Consider the following 18,864-nt stretch of genomic DNA (forward strand, 5'->3'; position numbering starts at 1 on the left):
TTGACAGCTGACCAGTGGACACAGCTTGAGAGGCCACAGGTATGTATGATCTCACGCTTGCTCCGCAGCAAGAAGACAGTGCCACATGACATTATTAGAGCCGAGCTTGCCACACCACCTATGGTTGTAGAGGCACTATTCCAGACAGTCTGCTTCATCCAGAGGATGAGAGAGCTACCTCCTGACAGACTTACTCGTAGAGCATTTGAGGCAGCTATACAGCTATCAGAGAGTGGGCATGAGAGAGCATGGTACTCACAGGTCAGAGCATGGTTTGAGGGACACGGTCTTGACATGGAGAGCCTACCACCATTCCAGTACGACCCCCACTCACCATATGTTCACCTCTCTCGCAGTGAGAGGAACTTGGTATTGAGACAGGATCTGTGGCAGCTATACACTAGGAGAGTCTAGGAGTCACCTGGCTTGGGGACGAGGATGTCAGATTACAGAGACCAGTTTCTCACCATATTGTCTGGGGGGTTCATACAGAGACCACGCTATATGGACACATATATGCCACATAGCTCACGGGTGGCGATTGGTCAGTTGAGAGTGGCTTCACACAGGTTAGAGATTGAGATCGGGAGACATACTGGTGTTCCTAGGGAGGAGCGAGTCTACAGAGCCTGCACAGAGGAGGTGGAGAGTGAGGAGCACTTTGTATGTAGATGCAGAGCATACACTGAGATCAGAGGCAGGTATGAGGCCTTATTCAGAGGACAGCCCACTCTCCGAGAGATCATGGACTCTCGAGATCAGAGACAGCTCGGACGTTTCTTACTAGAGATACAGAGCCATCGGGACACACTACTACAGCCACACATAGCTACACAGACAGAGGGGAGACAGTTGCAGCTCACAGACTTCTTTCGGAGGATTGCCGCCCCTCCCTCACCAGACACTCAGAGGGGAGTGACACTCCCACAGGCGGAGGTGAGCCGAGCTAGACGACGACCACGAGTCACAGGCTACAGGGGCGCGAGCTCCCACCACCGACAGATCAAGGAGATCCGAGCCCGGGAGCGCCGTGCCACTGAGGAGCGAGTAGCTCAGATGAGGGCCGACCCGACAGCTTTCATCCGGGTAGCCTTGGCACCAGCCCCGCCCATGTACCACATCTTACATCCCCCCATTAGTACAGGATGGAGCTAGATAGCTTGATGCATTCTCATGATTGTACTACCTTGAGCATATAGACATGCATATACCCCTAGAGATAGAGCTCCATCCCTCCTCAGATACTCCACTACCTACATTCAGTTCAGTTTTGTATTAGTTTTGTTTCATTTGTCTTTCCGATAGATGGATGACATACACACCATGTACATTTGATTTGTCTCATAGGCCGATTTCAGCCTGACATAAGACGTTAAAAATCTTTCTTTCTTTCTTTCTTTCTCTCTCTCTCTCTCTCTCTCTCTCTCTCTCTCTCTCTCTCTCTCTCTCACACACACACACACACACACACACACACACACACACACACACACACACACACACACACACACACACACACACACACACTGGAGAGGATGTGTTCACGGGTTTAGTTTCAGGAACCGCGAACAAAGCTTTGGCTCTTTGACACTCTAGTGACTCCAGCTATGCTCTATGGAGTTCAGGTATGGGGACCCTTAGTAGACCACCATGGGAGATCTAGCAACACAGATGGATGGAGATGTATGGAGAGGCCTCTGGTCTCTATGGTCGCTCGGATGATTCGGGCTAAGGCCTCAATACCACATGAGATTATGCAGCCGAGCTAGCCCCCCCCCCCGCCCCCGCCTTGTAGTAGAGGCACTGAAGAGATCAACCTCCTTTATGCACGGTCTATGGGATTTCCCCAGAGACAGATAAGCTCGGCTTGCCCTGGAGTCATCTCGACAACTAGCTCTACAAGGCGATACAGCATGTTGGTATGGACAGATGACATCATGGTTTCAGTCGCATGGTCTCAACATGGATAGATTACCTCCGCTTCAATACTCCTTGGATGCACCCTCCTTGTCTCTCACACGGACCGAGATCACCAGGCTCATACGTCAGGATCTGATTCAGCTAAACACCAGGAGCACATGGATATAGCCGACACAGGAGGTGGGCACGAAGATGGCCTTCTACAGAGAGCACCTTCTCCAACTCACGGAGGACGGCTTTGTGACTAGGCCAGCATACATGGATACACACTTATCCCATGGGATAAGATGCGCTATTGGACAGATACGCACATCCTCGCATCAGCTTTAAATCGAGACTGGCCGATTTCGAGGAGTGCCGGCAGGAGCTAGGATATGTCACCTATGTAACTTAGAGCCAGAGACACAGTTGCACTACACATGTCATTGCCCGGAATACTATGCGATACGTGGCCGCTTTCACTGCCTGTTCAGAGAAGGGTTCGGACCCTTTTCTAGAGTCATGAGATACAAGGATCAGAAGTGTCTAGGATTGTTCCTGCTAGAGCTGCGCAGACTTAGGGAGAACTTACTGAGGACATTAGGGGAAAGTTAGTCTCAGAGACGAATCACAGAGTTCTTTACACCAGACAGAGGAGAGCCAACGGAGTAGTCATTGCAGCAGATCTCAGAGCCTATTCATACCAGAGGTACACTGCTTGACAGAGCCACTGAACTTGGCAGATCCAGATGTCCACGACCTCGGGGGGTCTCCCACTACCGACGAAGGTTGCAACAGAAGATACAGATCACTCTAGCTCGACATGCAAGACACCCAACCAGAGTTCTGACCATGGAGGAGGTCGATGAGATCCGACAGCGACCGATGAGAGATTTCATTTGAACCCACAACCCCCACAACCCCCCCCCCACACACACACACACCCCTCCCCCCCTTATTTCCTTTCTCCTTAGTGTTTTAGTGTTAGCGGTAGCGTTAGCTCTTTGTAACTTTGTAATTTCCGTACTCAGACATGGTGTCAGATTCACCAATTGTAACTTTTTGGTCTCATAGGTCATTTTGGCCTTTTGAAGACGTTAATATAACATTTCATTTCATTTCTCTCTCTCTCTCTCTCTCTCTCTCTCTCTCTCTCTCTCTCTCTCTCTCTCTCTCTAGTATTTTTATGCGTTTGGGCTTATATGTATGCAGACTCTGCACTCTTGTGTTTACCGCTCTCTCTCTCTCTCTCTCTCTCTCTCTCTCTCTCTCTCTCTCTCATGGGTTTGCACTCTCTCACTGTTTTCAAGGTTTCTCACCACTTTTTTTCTGTTTTTAGGGTTTCAAAATTGTTTTCTGGATGTTTTTAGGGTTTTGTCACTGTTATTATTACTGTTTTTTAGGGTTTCGTCACTGTTTCTAGGGTTTTGCAACTGTTTTTTTTTGTTTTTTGGGGTTTCAAATATGCATTTTACTGTTTTTTAAGGTTTTAAAGCTGATTTTCTCTGTTTTTTAAGGTTTCACAATCGTTTCTTGCTGTCTTTTAGGGTTTCTTGTATTTTTTGGTTGTTTTAGAGCCTCTCTCTCTCTCTCTCTCTCTCTCTCTCTCTCTCTCTCTAGCAATGGAGACCAAGAGCAACTCACCCGTGTGCAAGTCTCCTCGATGATAACGAAGGGAACATTCATGGTCACAAACAAGAGAATAACATAGCTGGAAAAAGAGATGAAAGGTGGAAAACAAAGATGGAAAGAAAAGGCCAACCTCATCCAAATAGTCTTCAACGAGGGCAAGCAATGGAAAAAGGAGAAAGAAGACTTTCAGGTAGAAGTCCATGCGCTCCGAGAAGAAGTCTCAGTCCTCAAGCGAGAGCTTGCGGAAACTAGAGCGGGGAGTGGACTTGAAGAAGGAGAAATCCAGCCCTCGATAATAGAGTAACTCGAAGTCATCAAAGAACAAGTACAGAAGATCAAAGAAGAGAAGCAACATGAGGCGAAGACGTCATCGTGGGTAGATGTAATACGAAAACAAAGAAGAAGGTAGATGAGGCCGAGAAATGAATAGAAGTCGCGAAGAAAGCGAAAGAAAAGAACCAACAGCCATCCCCACTCCCACAATCATCAACATGACCCTAGAGAAAGAGCAAAGGAGGAAGGCTAGAGCTTTACATGTCCGAGTGACTGGTCTAAGAGACCGTGATGATGTGGAGGGGGAAGTCAAAAAACTTCTAATCATGATGGATAGTGAGGCCACTCACACAAGGCATGGAGAGTGGGGAAGAAGAGAGAAGGAAATGGGGAGACTTTCAAGGAGAGAATGTAACAAACTGCTCACGTGCCGAAACCCTAATTCTGTTGAAACCCTAACCCTAAAATCAAAAACTCTAATTCTGTTGAAATCCTAATCCTAATATTAAAAACCCTAATTATGCCCAAAACCCTAATTCTACTGAAACCCTAATTTTGTTGAAATCCTAATCCTAATATTAGAAACCCTAATTATGTCCAAAACCCTAATTCTACTGAAACCCTAGCCCTAAAATCAGAAACCCTAATTCTATTGAAACCCTAACCCTGATTTGCTGAGCGTAGCCTGCTGTACGGACATCAACGCGATTTACGAAAAGCTGGCAGCTTTTGGCATTGCTTTTTGGACCAAGAGCTTTTGAGTTTTGAAGGCTTTTCACTGTAATTGCTTTTTAGGCCAAGGGTCTTTAAATATGAGGTTAGGGCTCATTCTCTGGCATGCTTTTTGGAGAAGGTGCAGAGTCTGGAGTACGGCTTATACTTTGATAATGCAATATAAAGAAATACCGAAAGGGGTGCCAAGGTTTGGGGCCAATACTCTCTGGGGTGGAATTTCACCACTCCGTGTCGCATGTCGTCTCTCTCTCTCTCTCTCTCTTTCAGTTCAATTGTTAATGAAGCGCTAAAAGTCTGTTCAGTCTGTTCTTTTATATTGGCACGTGGTGCCCGTCTTGTGACAGTGGTATCAGAGCATCAGGCGCGTGCTTTTCTGAAAGCATACCGGTCCTACAAAAGATCAGACAGAGCTATTGATGGAATTTATTTGAGGTATCTTCGCACCCGAACCCGGACTTATTAGGCACCCCCATCCTTACTTCATCGTGCATCGGGCGCGCTTTCGTCTTCACCGCTCTTGTCTCGCAGGGCATAAGCCATTAAGATCACTTGCAAATGAAGAATCCCCGATTTGTTTCAAGTCACTGTTCTCAGAAGCAGTGCCATGCAGATGTTGATGTCTACAGCTACCAAGCAGCATACTCGAAGTACTTGGCAAGCTTTCAAGAAAAATTTTGTCTGAAGTTATATGGTTACTGACATCTTCCTTTAGAGTGCAACTTCTGGTAGAGTGGGGTATCCTGAAATGCTTGCCATGGAAACCCTAGCATATTATATCTTGAAATTTCTCGACATCTCTCAGTAGATGTCTCTTCCCGAGCAGATGACCTTGGAGATTTAGTGCGAATGCTATCTTGGGACTACCATCGCCGCCAAAGCAACACTGTTTGTCCAAGAGCTGACGGACCATGCTGTGCTCGGCCACGACCTCATGGAAGGAACCTAACCCTAATTTTTGGTGCAGGTTTCAAGATGGAAAGTGTTGGGTTAAAGGCCCAAATGGCCCCCTTTTGTGTATAGTTTGAAGTTTATTAACCTTTGGCCAAGTTCACATTGAACTTGGCCACTAACTTTAAAATTGGTCCTATACTTTTAATAAAGTGAAGGTGAGTCATTTTACTCACTTAATTTCTTCCCCTTCCAAAATCTAGCGCTACCTCTCTCTCTCCCTCTTCGTTCTGCTAGCGCCTATCTCTCTGCAGGCACTCACCCCTCTCCAAGGTACACACCCTGCAATTCCTTGCGTGCTCTATCACTTGCACACACCGCTCCGTGCTCATCAACTGGTATCATAGCCCAATTAGGGTTTGCTCCCAAACCTGCAAACGCTGATTTTCAGCCAAGGAGGTCAACTTTCACGCGAGATTTTGCAATTTCATCGCCAAAGGACTCGTCCCAGGACACTAGAGAGCTCCCGACAAGTCAAATTGACCTAAAACAGGCTGAAATTAGTTCAAAATCAGCAAATTGCAGGTTATGACAACAAAATACAGGTTTTGCAAATGATGTATTAAGGTGTGGGAACATCTTTGCTAAGTCCCCGCTACCCGAAAACACAGAAATTACCGAAAAACAGGTCCCAAAACAAGTGTTTTCAGTAAATTTCAGATTTACGTAAATTTCCTGCGCATAAATTTCAGAAATTGTTTTTTGTGCCTAAATCGACCTATTTTGCCCCAAATTGCTCCTGTGACCATTTGGAGCTGTAGTGCACACCTCTGTGAGGCTATACTCCGGTTTTTGTGCATTTTGCCCAAAAATTCAGCGTATTAGTCCTCTTATTCGTGCAACTATGGCCTCATCTTCTTCGGATGTGAAAAATCTCTTCGAAATTAAGAGGTTCAATAGAACAGGTTTCGACCTTTGGAAAGACAGGATCCAGGGAATCCTATTTCTTAAGGATTGTGAAGGGGCACTTGAACAGGTAAAGCCATAGAATATGACGGATGAAGCATGGGTTAGCCTGAACAGGTAGGCTGTTACATACATTAAAATGGCCATGACCGATGAGATAGTCATTGATGTGAAAGGTCTCACAAGTGCTTTTGATGTGTGGGAGAAGTTAAAGGGAATGTATGAGAATACAACGCCTGTCAACCAAGTGCATTTGATGCGAAAACTTGTTGGCAAGCAACTAGATGAGTCCAAGAGCGCTACAGAGCACTTGTTGTTGTTCGCAGGTACTTTGTCGCAGTTATAGGATTCAGGCTTGCCCCCTTTTGATGATAAACTGAAAGCTATCTTCTTGCTTATGACCTTACCTGAGTCATAGGAAACATTGGTGGTTTCGTTGTCCAATAACCCCAATTTGACCTTTGATGGTGTTAGGGGTTCTATCTTGAATGAGGAAATCAGGAGGAAAGCAAGTGGAGAGGAAGGCAACTTTGCCAACATGTTTAGAGGTAGGATAGAGAAGAAGAATGCCTATGCACAAAGGAGTAAGAGTAAGAGTAAGGAAAGGGGAAATGCCAGCAAAGGCAAGGGTGATGTGACTTGCTATCAGTGTGGCAGGAAAGGTCACAAGAAACCCGATTGCAGGTACTACAAAGCCGAGTTAGGACGGAAAAAGAATGGCGGAGACAAAAAGAAAGAGAAGAAGGAAGTCAAGACAGATGCACAGGATAGCTCAAAGGACAAAGAGAAGGCCAATGTGGCTTCTAGTGTTGTGATTGAGGACCTGTCAGATGTAGAGGACATCTTGTGTGCCACTTTGTCAGATGATGATGCTTATGACTTTGATGCCTCTCTTAATGTTCATTCACAAGACATGCAGATCACCAAGAGTGATCATATTGATGCTTTGTTGACTGTCAATGATGCATTATCCCATACTTGGATTGTTGATTTTGGTGCTTCATTTCATGTGACTCCTATCAAGGAGTGTTTCTCTACTTTTGATGCAAGCAAGCGTGGCCATGTATACCTTGGAAACAATCATGCATGTTCCATTGAGGGTATTGGCACTGTGCATCTCTCCATAGATGGCACAAATGAGCTTGTCTTGCATGATGTTAGATATGTGCCAGGAATCAAGGAGAGTCTGCTTTCTGTTGGTCAGATGGATATGCATGGTTACAACATCTTGTTTGAGAGAGGATCATGGAAAATGACTAAAGGCTCAAGGCTGATTGTAAAGGGCACAAAGAAAAGGACACTTTACTGCATGCATGGAAAGGCCGTGTTGGGAAAATTTATTGCATTGGCTGAAATTAACTCTCACATGGAGTTGTGGCACAAGAGGCTTGGCCATATGAGCCAAAAGGGCCTTTCTAAGCTTTGTACTTTGAACAAGCTTGATGCTAAAGGCACAAAGCTTGACTTTTGCAATGAATGTCAATATGGCAAGCAAGTAAAGCGTTCTTATTACTCCGGTGTCTCTCGTAAATCTTGTGTGCTTGATCTTGTACATTCTGATGTATGTAGCATGCCTACTAAGTCTATGGGAGGTGCATGCTATTTTGTCTCCTTTGTTGATGATCATTCTAGGAAAATTTGGGTTTATTTGCTTAAATCTAAGGATGAAGCCTTTGCTGCGTTTAAGAAATTTCATGCATTTGTGACCACCCAAACAGGTAGAAAGCTAAAATGCTTGCGTACGAACAATGGGGGGGAGTTCACAAGTACTGAATTTAACAAATTTTGTGAAAATTTGGGCATTAAGAGGGAGCTTACTGTGCCATACAGCCCCTCTTCTAATGGTGTGGCTGAAAGATTCAATAGGACACTTTGTGAGAGGGTGAGATGCATGCTGTCCATAGCTAATCTCTCTCATGGATTTTGGGGAGAAGCTTTGAAAACTGCAGTGCATATATGCAATCGATCCCCTCACATGTCTTTGAAAGGTGACATCTCTGAAGAGGTTTGGTCAGGCAAGCCTGCTTCATATGATCACTTACGCATTTTTGGTTGCGAGGCTTTGGTGCATGTTAGACTTGAGTTGAGGAGTAAACTAAATGCCAAGTCCATTAGAGGCCTTTTCATGAGATATGGTGAAGAAGGTGAAATGGGTTACAGGATTTGGTTACCTCAGCTCAAAAGGGTTGTACGCAGCCGGGATGTTGTTTTCAATGAGGCAAGGCTGCTTCAAAACAATTGTGCCTCAAATCATGACCATAAAAGGGTCAAATTTCAGCATGACCAGCCACTTGTTAGGCCTATTTTTGACCCTCAAGATGCACCACATATGGCTGAAAATGTAGATGATCCAGTGGTGTTTGAGCCAGATGATGTTGGGCAGCAAATTGAGGCTCCTGAAGGGCATCTGCAGCCACGAAACAATGCTGAAAATGGTGCTGAAAATGATGTACAGCAGCCCATTGTTGATGATTTTATCATGCCACCTGATGTAAACCCATTGCCGGATAATGTGGATCACTGGGTGAGGCGGTCTACTCGTCAAAGACGGCCTGTGAGCACATATGATCCCTCTTTGCATTACATTATGTTGACAGATGAGGGAGAGCCTCTTACGTATAAAGAGGCAAAGACATGTGAGCACAGTGACAAGTGGGAGCTTGCTATGCAGGAAGAGATTAAAGCTTTGCAAGCTAGTCATACTTGGGATTTGATGGAATTGCCCAAAGGAAGGAAGGCTATTCCTAACAAATGGGTGTATAAAATCAAGACAATTGATGCAAAACCCAAGTATAAGGCAAGGCTAGTTGCAAAGGGATATGTTCAAACCAAGGGCATAGACTTTCAGGAAGTGTTCTCTCCTGTAGTGAAGATGACCACTTTGCGTGTATTGTTTGCCATAGTGGCTGCTCTTGATTTGGAAATGGACCAAATGGATGTACATACTGCTTTCTTGCATGGTGATGTGGAGAAAGAGCTTTACATGAAGCAACTTGAGGGTTTTGTTATTCCTGGCAAGGAACATTTGATATGTATGCTCAATACAAGCTTGTATGGGCTGAAACAATCATGTAGACAATGGTACAAGAAGTTTGATCGCTTCATGCTTAAACATGGTTACAAAAGAAGCCATGCAGACCATTGTTTGTATACCAAACGTGATGAGGATGGAAGCCCTATCATTCTTGTGCTCTATGTAGATGATATGTTGATAGCTGCAAAGAAAAGAGGCACTGTTGATGCTCTTAAAGAGCAGCTGAAATCTGCATTTTCAATGAAAGACCATGGGGCAGCTAACATATACTTGGAGTGCGTGTTAGAAGGCAAAGAGACCAGTGCCTATTGTATTTGTCGCAAGAAAAGTACATTGAAAAGGTGTTGGACAGATTTAACATGGCTGAAGCAAAGCCTCTTGGTGTGCCATTACAGCCATATGTCAAAATCTCCAAGGATGGTTGTCCCAAGTCAAAGGAAGAAGCCAATGACATGCAAAGTGTGCCTTACACTTCAGCTTGTGGTTCACTTATGTATGCTATGGTTGCTACTAGGCCTGAAATAGCCCATGCAGTGGGAGTTGTGAGCTGGTTTATGGCTAATCTAGGCAGGTTGCATTGGGATGCAGTGAAGTCCATTATGAGGTACTTGAAAGGGACTAAAAACAAATGCCTCTGCTATGGTAAAGAACCATTGGAGTTGGAGGGATTTTGTGACTCTGACATGGCTGGTGATGTGGATACACGGAAATCCACAAGTGGCTATGTGTTTACTCTTGCGGGAGGTGCTGTTTCATGGTGTTCTAGATTGCAAAAGATTGTTGCATTGTCTACGACAGAGGCTGAATATATTTCAGCCACTGAGGCTTCCAAAGAAGCCATTTGGTTAGCACGTCTATGCAGCGAGTTTGGTTTGCCTGACAAATATGCTTGGTTGTGATAGCCAGAGTGCCATATGCCTGGCAAAGAATGCCATGTTTCATGCACGCACAAAGCATATTGATGTGAGGTATCACTTTATACGAGAAGTGCTTGAGGATGGCCTTATTACATTGGTTAAGGTCCATACATCACAAACTCCAGCAGATGCTCTCACTAAGTGCTTATCCAAAGCACAACATCATCTATGCATAGAGATGGTGGGAGTCACGTAGCTTTAAGGTGCCATTTATGCCTTTAAGTGGGAGGTTGTTGGGTTAAAGGCCCAAATGGCCCCCTTTTGTGTATAGTTTAAAGGTTATTAACCTTTGGCCAAGTTCACATTGAACTTGGCCACTAACTTTAACATTGGTCCTATACTTTTAATAAAGTGAAGGTGAGTCATTTTACTCAATTAATTTCTTCCCCTTCCAAAATCTAGCGCTACCTCTCTCTCTCTCTCTTCGTTCTGCTAGCGCCCCTCTCCAAGGTACACACCCTGCACTTCCTCGCGTGCTCTATCACTTGCACACACCGCTCCGCGCTCATTAGAAAATCAGTCGACTTTTGGAGCTCGACTAATGTTGAGATTGCTTTTTAAGTTTGAGTTCTGTTTGATCTTGTTTGGTGATCCTCTTTGGAATTTGTTTGAAATGGATGGTATCTGTTTTGAACCTGTTTTGGTGCCAATTTGAATTGTTCGACTCTGGTTTGATACTGGTTTCAATGATTTGTGATTTTACTCCCGGGTGGAGAAGTGAGAAATACTCTTTTGGTATTGTTTGAACCTCGGAACGACGCAGGCCGATGCCTGGGGAGGGCTTCGTTGTATGTTTGAAAACCTCCAAGCGATGCAGGCCGATGCCTGGGGAGCGTTTGGTTGTATGCTTATAAAATAATTATTGTTGCGACTCTCGGCCCGTACCTGGATGGTTATGCGGGAGGAGTATTAAAAGGTCTAAGTAGTGGTTACTCGCAGGCTGCGGTCTAGGGGGTGTTTGGTTGTAAAAGGCCTCTATATCTCCTGGCCCGGACCTTTTTAGGTTATGCGGGAGGAGTGATGAGGGAGTCGTTAAATATCTCTAGGCCTGGACCTTTTTAGGTTATGTGGGAGGAGTGTTCATCGGCGGCTTTATGTTTCTATGTCTTGTAACATGCATATGTAAGCATTTGTGTTGCATTTTGATGTGCCAATCACTGAATATTCCTAATTGGATGAGATTGCCCGGGTATGTAATTTTAGTGCATCAAGACACCCGTGGAAGATCAGTACGGTCTAGGTGTGATGGCTAATTTGACTATGCCGAAATATCAAGAGTTCTGATCTGGACAAAAGGAAAAGCTAACTCCTTGATCAAAATAGCCGAAAGGAGAAGCTAATTCCTGATCAAAAGAGCAGAAAGGAGAAGCTAACTCCTTAATAAAAAGAGCACATTGATTGTCCCTCGGAAATTTTTGAGATAACTTGAGTTGTTTTGCAGATATGCTGTAATCGCGGACGATTACTCTCTTTCAAGAAGGGGAGATGTAACAAACTGCTGACGTGTCGAAACCCTAATTCTGCTGCAACACTAACCCTCAAATCAGAAACCCTAATTTTGTTGAAACCCTAACCCTAAAATTAGAAACCCTAATTCTGCCCAAAATCCTAATTTTGTTGAAACCCTAATCCTAAAATAAAAAACCCTAACCCTAACCCTAACCCTGATTTGCTGACATGGCGGGCTGACACGTGGCCTGCTGTATGGACACCAACGCGATTTACGAAAAGCTAGCAGCTTTTGGCATTGCTTTTTGAACCAAGAGCTTTTGAGTTTTGAAGGCTTTTCAACGTAATTGCTTTTTAGGCCAAGGGCCTTTAAATATGAGGTTAGGGCTCATTCTCTAGCATGCTTCTTGGAGAAGGTGCAGAGTCTGGAGTACCGGCTTGTACTTTGATGATGCAATATAAAGAAATATTGAAAGGGGCGCCAAGGTTTGGGGCCAATACTCTCTGGGGTGGAGTTCCGCCACTCCGTGTTGCGTGTTGTCTCTCTCTCTCTCTCAGTTCAATTGTTAATGAAGCGCTAAAAGTTTGTTCAATCTGTTCTTTTATATTGGCACGTGGTGCCCGTCTTGTGACAGAGAACATTGATCTTTCGCATCCCCTCCATGGAAGCAAAGAAGGATTTCTTGAAGAAGCCTCCTACACTAAAGAACACAGGGATATTCCTTGGGAAAGACCTCACACTTTCATAGCTTGCTGATATGCAAGTTATGCTTGAGATGAGGACAACCCGAGAGAAAGGGAAATTGGCCTTCTATAGAGACAGACGAGTGGTTATTATGGAGAGGCGCTCCGCATGACGGCGCAAGACCTATAGGACCACACTCAAAGTTGCTACTTTGAATTGTAATGGATCTCTCTACGCCTTGATGTGGGTGCTTTTGAGGATAGTTTCACTGGGAGGGACATCATCTTCTATTCTGAGACACATCAAGCCCCTAGGCAGTCTATGCCACATGTCAGCGGATACAAATGGGAGACAACTTGCAGACAGGAAACTCGATCAGAGCACAGAGGACGAGGCTCAAGGGGAGTGGTAGCCTTATTCAGGGAGTTGCAACCATTGATACATATAGCCTGCATGGATGAATAGGCTAGGTACATATGGGTGAGACTGAGGGCACAGACAGACAGATACCTCTACATTGCTATTTGCTACTTTCCTCCAAGTAGGTCAGTATATGCACCACCTAGAGGACAATCCCCCTTTTCTATTTTGGATGATGACATATGGAAGTTCTCTAGGGATGGTGACATTATCATCACGGGGGACTTCAATGCTAGGATTGCCCATCACCGGACAGTATTTTATGATACTTCAGAGGAGATGCTGAGGGAACTGGATGTTGCAGAGATGGGCCTATCTAGAATATCACAAGATGTGGAGCATACTGAGTATGGACGACACTTGATAGACATGAAGATTGCACATGGATTGGCCATTCTAAATGGCCTACAAAGATTTCTTGCTCTGCAAGAGGTTTTACATGCTTTCCACACAGACATGGAGCCAGCACAATGGATTATGTCATGGCACAGCCGAGCTTTATCTCTAGTATCTAGGACCTCATAGTTGAACCTAGACCTGTTGGTGTGGCAATAGATCATGCCCTTGTATCGATGACCATCTCCGTACCTATCGTCAAGTCAGGAGACCCTATGGAGCTTGGGAATTATCGTGCTATCACGATTGGACACAAATTGGCACGGTCGCATCCATTCTTGAGCAGCACCTGAGTAGATGCGCACAGAGGGAGGGTATACGCGTAGCCGGGCATGCGAGGTTTAGGAGAGGTTATTCTACTCTTGACCACATTTTGACACTCAGAGCCATTATTGAGGAGGGTAGATCACATGGGAGATGAATCTATTGTAGCTTTGTGGACTTCCGCAAAGCATTTGACACAGCGCCTAGAGCTAGATTGATGCGCAAACTACAGGAGATGGGAGTACCCACAGAGCTAATTTGGGGGATTATGGCATTATACAGGTCAATAGTGGGGCATGTACCCACTCCAAAGGGGTTATCTACATTAGTTTAGTTCACTCCACTATCAGGGTGAAGGAGGGCTGCCCGCTCTCTTACTCTATTTGGTATGTATGTGGATGAGGTTTTCGACTATATTGAGAGAGAGGGTGAAAGAGGTGCACAATTGGCAAGAACATGGATTCCACTATTGTTATATGCTGATGATATTGTGTTGATCTCCGACTCTCCGCAGGGGATGCAACATCACTTAGATGCTTTGCATAGGTTTGCTCACGACAGTGGTTTGTCTGTCAACCAAGGTTATGGTGTTTAACACCACCCCATAGTGGGCCAGGAGATCAGCACCCACATTCACATATGGCCATGAGACAGTGGAGCATACAGATGCTTACACCTACCTTGGGGTGGTCTTTAGTGGACCAGCATTTTCATTGAGGAGAGCAGCAGACACTAGACTGAGTAAAGCACATGCAACATTGGGTGGATTGGAGAGGATGTGTTCACAGATTCTATTTCAGGAGCCTCGGATGATGCTCTGGCCTTTTGACACTCTCGTGGCTTCCGCATTGCTATATGGAGTTCGAATATGGGGGCCTTCATTGGACCATCACGGGAGGTTGGGTCGCACTGATGGATGGGGAGACATGGAGAAGCCTCTAGTCTCTATGATCTCGCGGCTTATTAGAGCCAAGGCTCAGTACCACATGACATTATTCGAGCAGAGCTAGCTACCCCTACTAGTGGTTGAGGCACTTACCAGATCAATCTCCCTTTTACACCACTCGTGGGACCTCCCCAGAGACAGATATGCCCGCCTAGCACTTGAGTCCTCTCGATAGTTAGCTTTGCAAGGAGACACAACATGCTGGTATGGGGAGATGACATCATGGTTTCAGGTACATGGGTTTAGCATGGACAGATTGCCCCCCTTCCAGTACTCATTGGATGCACCATCTCTACCTCTTACACAATCCGAGATCACCAAGCTCATCCGCCAAGACCTGACTCAGCTAGATACTAAGAGGACTTGGATACAACTGGCACAAGAATTGGGCACGGAGATGGCTTTCTAAAGAGAGCATCTTCTCCAGCTTACTGAGGATGGTTTTGTGATGAGGCCCAGATACATGGGCACCCACTTATCTCATGGGATACGATGTGCTATTGGCCAGATACGCACATCTTCACACCAGTGACCACCTTAGGATCGAGACTTCTAGAATCTAGATACAGCGGAGTACTAGGAGAGGCCACGACATGTCCCCTATGTCACATGGAGCCTGAGACAGAGTTGCACTACACATGCCACTGCCCAGTTTACTATGAGATACGAGGCTGCTTTCACTGCCTGTTCAGAGAGGCCTTTGGACCACCGTCTAGAGTCATGGGGTATGAGGACCAAAGATGTCTGGGTTTGTTTTTGTTCGAGCTGCGAAGACACAAAGAGCTACATCAGAGGATTCAGATCACTTTGGCCCGACATGCACGACGCCCGGTCAGACTATTGCCCATGGAGGAGATTGATGAGATCCGCCAGCAACCGATGGTGGATCTCCTATGATTTAGCTCTTTTGAGGGTTGTACACACTGCTCATCTTGTATCAGCCTTTGTATCAACTCTCACCCATTATATTCCCACACGCACACCCACATTGTGTTCTATTAGCCCCTAGTCACTACTTTCAGCCCCCTACTCATATCCTACACAATTCACATCTAGCAGTTAAGATTACTATTTTTCACTTTACTTCATTTTGTTTTTGTACCCAGACATTGTATTAGATCCACCAAGATTGTATCAGTTTGGTCTCATAGGTCATTTTGGCCTTTTGAAGACGTCATTTCATTTTCATCTCTCTCTCTCTCTCTCTCTCTCTCTCTCTCTCTCATCTTTGTTCATCGTACCCCATGACTCTAGAGAGTGGTCCAAAGCCCTCTCTTAACAGGCAGTGGAAGCGGCCTCGTATCTCATAGTAGACTGGGCAATGGCATGTGTAGTGCAACTCCATGTAGCATAGGGGGCATGTCCTGGCCTTTGCTGACACTCCGCTGTATCTCCCAGTCTCGACCCGAAGCTGGTGTGAAGATGTGCGTATTTGGCCAATAGCACATCATATCCCATGAGACAAGTGGGTGTCCATGTATCTGGGTCTCGTCACAAATCCGTCTTCTATTAGCTGGAGAAGATGCTCTTTATAGAAAGCCATCTTCGTGCCCAGCTCCTGTGCCGGTTGTATCCATGTCCTCTTGGTGTCTAGCTGAGTCAGGTCCTAACATATGAGCTTGGTGATCTCGGATTGTGTAATAGTCAAAGAGGGTGCATCCAATGAGTACTGGAAGGGGTGCAATCTGTCCATGCTGAAACCATGATGTCATCTCCCCATACCAGCATACTGTATCTCCCTGCATGGCTAACTATCGGGAGGACTCAAGTGCTAGGCGGGCATATCTGTCTCTGGGAAGGTCCCACAAGCAGTGTATAAAGGAGACTGATTTCGTGAGCACCTCAACCCCTAGTGGGGGGGCAACTAGCTCTGCTCGGATAATGTCACATGGTACTAAAGCCTTGGCTCTAATAAGCCACGAGATCATAGAGACCAAAGGCTTCTCCATGTCTCCCTATCCATCAGTGCGACCCGACCTCCCATGATGGTTTAATGAAGGTCCCCATATCTCAACTCCATAGAGCAATGCACAAGCCACCAAAGTGTCAAAGAGCCAGAGCTTCGTCCGAGGCTCCTGAAACTAAACCTGTGAGCACACTCTCTCCAATCTACCCAATACTGCATAGGCTCTGGTCAGTTTAGTCTTTGCTGGTCTTTGCTGCTCTCCTCAATGAAAATGCTGGTCCATTAAAGACCACCCCAAGGCAAGTGTAAGCATCTATATTCTCCACTGTCTCTTGGCCGTATGTGAATGCAGGTGCTGACCTCCTAACCGCTAGAATCCCTCCCTCCCTCTCGCTTTTGGCGGCTATCAAGCATGAAGAAGCAGAATGACAAAGTTGACCCTTTAGAGGATGCCATTCAAAAGTGAAAAGAAGAAATGGCTAAGACCATTAACAAGATCAACCGCAACCGCTTGGGCAAAATCAAGATGCTCAAAGAGCGCGTGCTGGTCCAAGAAGGCAAGATAACCACACTAGAAGATCGTGTGACAGCCCAACAGGGCTGTTCTCGTTTGTCGTACGGGACGTTTCGTTCCGTACGGTCCATCACGTTCCGTGCAGTGTGTTCAGTTCGTTCCGTGCATTTGGTTTTTCCAGCCGTTTGTGACCGTTGGCAGAAGTTTGACTGTTGACTAGTGAACATTGCTGGCCGTTTTTTGGAGCCGTTTTGGAGCATATTTTCACTACATTGCATCATGTATCACTTACAGGATATCCAGAGAATATACACACTTTGTCTATGGATTTGTCTCATAGGCCAGTTCTCTTTGGCCTCTTGAAGACGTAAATAAAATCTCTCTCTCTCTCTCTCTCTCTCTCTCTCTCTCTCTCTGTGTGTGTGTGTGTGTGTGTGTGTGTGTGTGATGCTCCAAGACACCGAAGAGCGAATTAGGATCTACCCAAACGGCTGTATAAAGTTTGGGATTAGGTGGTGCCTCCTCTAGTTGTGCACTCATACCTCTAAATGAACACCTGAAATACAAATTGAAATTCGTGAAGCTTTTATAGTCCATTTCATTATCCTTAAAATATTTAAGCTCTTTAGGCCGTAAGTCTCCCTCAGCGTTCTTTTACATGGCTTTAAATGTTGAACACCTTTAAGTCAGTTCCATGTTGTCGAACTAATTGGCTGGCGACCAGCCTTACTTAGGGTCTCTAAGGATCCCTTTTCTTGCAAATTTACTGAATGTTCCTCTACCATGGAGGGACACAGGAAGAGTATGGTTGTTGCTATCAGATGCTTAACAGCCTCACAAACAGGACCTCTAGTGGCTGATCTAACTTACAAGAAGGCTAACAAAATACACAACAAGTCCAGTAACCAAGCGAGTATTACACTATACTAAAATTGATGCCCTTTCTAAAAGACTATAGAGTATCCCCTGCACCCATGAACAGATTAAGACCTTGCACACTGTCTAATTCAATCTTATTCTTGCCAAATTGTGAAAATCAGAATGTATTGTAAGAAGACTAGTGGTACTAACCTCGAGTCAATTATGACAACAAGCGTATCATCAGGCCTCCATACCTACATATCACAAGGACAGTACAATATTTAGTTTTGTTATGCACTGCAATTGCAGAAAATGATAATAGTATGTTTGCAAGAGCATAAAAAAGAGAGAAATAGAAAGACAGTAATATGATACATTAATGTCTCTAGAAGGCCAAAAGGGCCCATCAGACCAATACGATGTACAACTGTATATAATGGCTTCTCATCCTGAAATGTCTGAGTAAAAAGATCCTAGCTACAACAAAAGAGCCAGAAGTATAAGTTCCTAAATGTCTGAGCTGTACGTACCCTATGAGCTATACACACAACTGACTAGTCATGGCAGTGGTCCCTGATCAACCGAATCTCTCTCTCGCGGATCTTCTTGGAGGGAGAGCCGCTGAGTAGCCATGGTATACTCCTCCGACATCAGATATGCGGCATGTCAATGATGGTAAAGCAAGAAACATGGTCCTATGGTCATGGGCATTCCCCTACTGATGGTAATGACTCTGTCCCGAACAAAGGCTACCACTTGCCGAATAATAGCAAAAATCCTAAATGTACTCAAGTGTCACTAATCTAAACAGGAAGTGTACATTTGAGCTCCACACTTTTATTGCATTTTATCTTAAATCTTACAAAGAAGAAAACTTGAAAAATATACTTACTATATTGCAAAAATGATCCAGTTTTCATGTTTCTTTTGGACCAGCTTCCAATAAGTAAAGAAATCAGATGACAAAGCTAACAACATAACCAGAGTTGGAGAAGCAACTCGCTACTGCTGTATGCTGCCCCCCCGCCATCGCTGCACACCCTCCCTTTGTCCTCGCACTGCCGCTGCCCTGCGTGTTG

General features: G+C 45.1%; 1 protein-coding gene across 2 annotated transcripts in view; it reads right to left on the reverse strand.

The window, feature by feature from the left end:
• The window catches only part of LOC147462476 (uncharacterized), a 181,723-nt gene that overhangs the window by 5,478 nt on the left and 157,381 nt on the right, over positions 1-18,864 (reverse strand). For both annotated transcript variants that reach the window (XR_015189957.1, XM_086526300.1), the window contains exon 7: positions 17,996-18,039. Coding sequence is in view for 1 of the 2 variants with exons in the window: in XM_086526300.1 (XP_086382426.1) it covers positions 17,996-18,039 (44 nt within the window). In the remaining variant the exon portion in view is untranslated. The remainder of the gene's footprint in view (positions 1-17,995; positions 18,040-18,864) is intronic.

The sequence above is a fragment of the Adiantum capillus-veneris genome, chromosome 2, assembly GCF_014529385.1.
Source record: "Adiantum capillus-veneris isolate H3 chromosome 2, ASM1452938v2, whole genome shotgun sequence".
Classification (NCBI taxonomy): domain Eukaryota; kingdom Viridiplantae; phylum Streptophyta; class Polypodiopsida; order Polypodiales; family Pteridaceae; genus Adiantum; species Adiantum capillus-veneris.